Here is a 5,000-nt window from a genome sequence, read left to right as displayed (position 1 = left end):
TCCATGAGTGTTCGTACTCAATAACTTCATGACTTCTAGTCCTTGTAACTGACTTACTGCCAGTGGAAATTGTCAGATATTATGTAGCACCGGCCTCAAGGGTGCAACCATTAGGTTCTGTGCTTTAAAATGCAAAAAGACCCGAGTTCAGGTCCCTCTTGTCAAAGATATGATATTCTACCGTGTCTCTACCTTTCTACTGGGATGTATCCTGAACAGCTTGGCTTGACCCTGAAAGCCAAATTGAAGCCATCCGTCTCCAAAACCATCTTACTTGTATTGAACCGATCATTAAATGTTGATAAGAAATTACAAAACACTTTTCAGATCTAGTAGAGAGCATTACCAGCTTGGTGGATTACACATGAACACAACAGCTGATTCATTCAAGCCACCGCACCGTGCCTTGTTTTCACCACCACTGAACAGCTAGCCCACAGAGACGTATATTGCCAATTCAGCTCCGGGCCTGTTTATGGTAGATCTCACTGGCTTGAGCCTCTCTTCTGATTGCTCCTTCTGGTCTCTTGGCTCCGCCCACCTGTTTGTCACATACAGTTTGGAGCATAGTGTCAAACATTGTCAACACGCCATCTCCATTTGCCGCAGACGTCTCTGCATATCTGAAACAGGGAATTGCGGAAAACATGCTATTATTCATACAACAAAACAAACAAGTTTCTGATAAATAAAGAGAAAAGCAGAAAATTTCTGTAAACTACAAAAACTACAAGACTTAAGGGAGTGCTTTCTTTCATCCCCACCAAACATTTTAAGTTCATTAGAATGACCAACATGAATGATGCTGAGTTTTACTTTTACTTCATAGCATCAAGAAGCAAGGTGAAAAGCTCAGCAGATAGGCTACTTGCTCAATAACAAATACAAACCAACCCAAACAAAAATAATTAACAACATCAACTTACTTGAATTTGTTTGCCTGTGCATATTTTTTTCCTTCAGTGGAAGTTACAGCACGTTTTTGCTTCAGGTCAATCTGAAAGAGGTGAAAATCTATTTCATTTGTGAAAGTTCGTCACTTTGGTCGCCTAAAACTTCTGAACCACTTAAATTTCGAATTTGAAAAAATGAATGGTGGTTCAGAATCATTTAAAGGGTGCACAACTATATTAAGGAGTCTGAAGTCACTGTAGTTTAATTTTCAGTTTTTCATTAGTTCCGTTTAGATCTAATCTTGGGAAAGTTCGTCTTCATACACGTGTGTTTAGTAAGAGTTTTACGGCGCTCGCAACTACATAAGTCATATGAGCGCGAAGTCCATCTTCTATGCTAAGGCAAACAAGTGAGGCTCCCATTCACAAGCAGTGTGCACTGGTTCCACAATGACTTGAGTGTCGATTCTTTTGAGTCCGTTCATTGGACAGGTACCCAGCTAGTATAATAAGAAAAGGCAATGATTTACATGCTCAGCTTTCAAAATGACTTCAGGTTCACTAATGACAAAATATTTGTCTTCTTACTTTTTGGTCTGAAAATCTATTTTTGTCTTCTGTCTGTCTTCCCCTTACTTACTTTTCTACACTATCTTTACTTGCTCATATTCTGAACATGTAGGTGTTTCAAGTAGATGAACAAGTATAACCTTTTTCTATTGCTCTCTCTCTCTCTTGGCCTCTCACTACTTACCTACCAACCCATCTACTTACCTTCCTACCCACCCAACCACCTCCCTATCTATATTACCAACCTACAAACCTACCTTCCTCCTTCTTTACCTACCTACCAATCTACCAGCCTACCTACCTATGTACCTACCTAGATCTCCTCACCCCCTCACCTACCTATCTATCAATCTTTTCCCTGCTAGTCTGCGGGTCTGTTGGTCTATCGATCTATCACTGCTTGTTTGTCTTTCTCATACTGAACATAGTAACCGATGTAAATACACTCAAACATGTCCAAGACAACAGCCCATTATCAAGAAGAAAAGTAGGCAGGTGGTTCTCAACAGTTTCATTACAATGTAGGAAAAACACAAAGGCAGAAGTAGGGTGTTTGTAGAGGTCTTGGACAAGTGGTTGTTGGGGCGGGTTTGAATATGATCGCTTTTAAGCGCATAAGCTATCCTGAAAAAGGATGTTTTGAGAAAATTGAAGGTAAAGTTTCTGGACCCTTGTTCAATTTCTTTAAAAGACAAGGAGAGTTTTCTCTATAACCAAACAAATATGCACACCAATGAAACCAAACTTCTCCTTTAGGTAGGGCAATGCCCACTTTTGGTGTGGGTCAAGATTTCTGGAAACCCCGAAATCTGGATTAGCCCGCTTGTCCTTGAAAGCAACCATATATTTTTGTATGAAAACATATTCCAAGGGCATTCAAAGCAACTGTGGAGTTCAAACCTTATTTCCAACGATGAAAATCTCTGGATCTCCATTTGCATAACGTTTGACCTCTCTGATCCACTGATCAAGAGATTCAAAGGAAGCCATGTTTGTGACATCGTACACCAAGAAGATAGCGTCGGTGCCAGAGTAAAGCTCATTTCGTACGTCAAAATACTCAGAGCTTCCAGACAGGTCCCACAGATGTACACGTACTGAAAAAGAAAGCACATATAAAAGCTCAAGATAGGTATCTGAGGCACTGTAGTGAAATCATCAGGCGCTCGTCAAAATAATGAAATCAAAGAAATCTGTATTTTTTGGGCGATAGGAAATTTTTTTCTATATATTCCTTTTTTGGCTCAACATCTTTTATGTCCATTTAAAAACACATTTTTGTGTGGATTTTACTGAAAAACAATGATTAAAGGCACAAAAAATGTTAATTGTCATTTCCAAAAACTCTCAGGCTATGGAAGTTACCAAACTTTGGCAGTCATTTTCTTATAAATACCATAGAAAGTATGATCAATTTTTGTACAGCATGGGCCGGGAACACAAGATAAAGAAAAATTAAATTGACTAATACGGAAAGCATGCAAAATTTCAAAAAACTACATTCCCCAACTTGGATGAATTGTGCATAACAGTTTGAACTAAAAAAATTTGTTCCATCTTTTTAGACAACAAACATCCCTCGTTCTCTCAAATAAAAACATCAGTCAGAAGTAAAAGACCTAGGCTTCTGATCTGTAACAAAGAAAGATATAGAAGGTCGTTTTTACCATCTTCTATAAAAATGCTTCCATCTTAACCATCTCTTATTAGTATACTTAGAGCATGCATCAAAATAACATTGAATGTGTATCTAGCTTAAGATTATCTTATTATTGTTTATATTGCGGCTGCTCATTTATATTATGTATGTGATTGCAAGTCTACATATGTGTGTATGTGTGTGTGTGCATGTGTGTGTGTGAGTGTGTGTGTGTGTGTGTGTGTGTGTGTATGCGTGTGTGTGTGTATGTGTGTACACATGGTGAAACACCAAACCAATGTGCCAGGATCCGGACAATAAAGATGTATCTTATCTTATCTTATTATCTTATTAATTTTACCCCTGAAACCAGGCAACCCTGATCTTCAATCGCATATACTTCGAATTCTAGTCAATATAGACGGATATTTTTGTTACCGAAAAGAAGGCAAATGAACATGCTTTAAATTTAAGATGATACCAATTACCCCATATGCTCACAAATTGACGAGCCCCTGTTTGCACCACATTGTGACATGTATGATACTGCTTACAACTGAATGGTTGAGCTTTTTTTTTGTGTCCCGTGTCTCTTTTCCAGGTGTTATGTTAAGGATTTAAGAATTAAAGGAGAGAGATTTTAAAATAAATTTGGTTTTTTTGTTTTGCCTATTATAGCTTTCCCATACAACTGAATAGTTGAGTTTGTAGATAGTAACTGCCAAAACATTGATGAAAAGAAGAATCGTGGACAGGAGAAAGCATATTAAAATACATATTAATTCTCTTTTGGTATCCAAATGAGAAATAAAATTCTTTTTAAATGTAGGCCTACATGCTTTTTATGCCCATCAACAAAATTTAGATCATTTCGGGGGCGGGTTTGACCCTGCCTGTCAGAGCAAGTAACAATATGAAACAAATTAAATACAAATGAAATTTCAGAAAGCTTATGATCGTAATTTCACAATGACACAACACAATTATTTTTCAAAATGAACAAACAACTTTACAGTAAAGAAACAACAGAAAGCTATTTAAAATGTAACGATCATCTTACATCAAAACCCAAGTCATTATACCACAAGGCAGCCACCATGATTAAAAAGCAAAGAGAACAATACCACCCCCCCCCCCCCCCCCAAAAGAATTTAAAAATCTCTCTTTTGCCCTTTTTAACTCCCAGTTGAGCACAGGCCATCAACAACATTACTTCAGCAAAGCCTGTCCTGAGCATCCTTTTCTATCTGTTTCCATGATGTTCTCCTCGGTGATGAAGGTCCTCCATCTTCCAGAACTGGCGGTCGTGTTGTTTTTGCTGTTGATGTTTTTGTAGCTGCTTTTTGTTTTACGGGAAAGGGCTGCTAACCCTTTGCCCAACCGACCTTAGTCGCCTTCTACGACATGCGTGGTACGAATACAGTGGTCCTATTCTTTGCTCCCCTGTCTCTTGGACAGGGCCCCGAAAACCACCCGGGTGAATAAATAAAATAACAATAAATAAATAAATAAATAAATAAAATAACAATAAATAAATAAATAAATAATTACAAAAATAAAAGTTTCAAAAAAAAAAAAAATAAATAAATAAATAAAATAACAATAAATAAATAAATAAATAAATAAATAAATAAATAAATACAAAAATAAAAGTTTGAAAAATAAATAAAATAAGCACTTACAATCTACTCCCTGTAGCTCTTGTACTTTGAAACCATAGTCCACTCCAACAGTTGGCTGGTACCCTGAGTTGAACTGCAAGATTATAAAAAAAAGAAACATGGTGAAACCTACAAAAGTCATAAATGTTTTTAATGGGGTCATTTCTTGTTCTTGGATCATAATAAATAAATACCAACATAAAATACTGTGGCACGAATTTGTTTTGAGTGGAGCGA

At 37.0% G+C, this 5,000-nt stretch overlaps 1 protein-coding gene across 1 annotated transcript in view; it reads right to left on the bottom strand.

The window, feature by feature from the left end:
* The window catches only part of LOC101854500 (dnaJ homolog subfamily C member 27), an 8,005-nt gene that overhangs the window by 381 nt on the left and 2,624 nt on the right, over window positions 1-5,000 (bottom strand). The window contains exons 3-6 of the mRNA XM_005099107.3: window positions 4,785-4,857; window positions 2,364-2,560; window positions 927-997; window positions 1-623 (exon numbers count right to left, since the gene is read on the bottom strand). The exon at window positions 1-623 is cut by the window's left edge and continues 381 nt beyond it. Of these exons, the coding sequence (XP_005099164.1) occupies window positions 458-623; window positions 927-997; window positions 2,364-2,560; window positions 4,785-4,857 (507 nt within the window). The 3' untranslated portion in view covers window positions 1-457. The remainder of the gene's footprint in view (window positions 624-926; window positions 998-2,363; window positions 2,561-4,784; window positions 4,858-5,000) is intronic.

Source organism: Aplysia californica, unplaced genomic scaffold (assembly GCF_000002075.1).
Source record: "Aplysia californica isolate F4 #8 unplaced genomic scaffold, AplCal3.0 scaffold00202, whole genome shotgun sequence".
NCBI lineage: Eukaryota > Metazoa > Mollusca > Gastropoda > Aplysiida > Aplysiidae > Aplysia > Aplysia californica.
The sequence above is the reverse complement of the archived record's forward strand: the minus strand, read 5'-3'. Positions and strand labels throughout refer to the sequence as shown.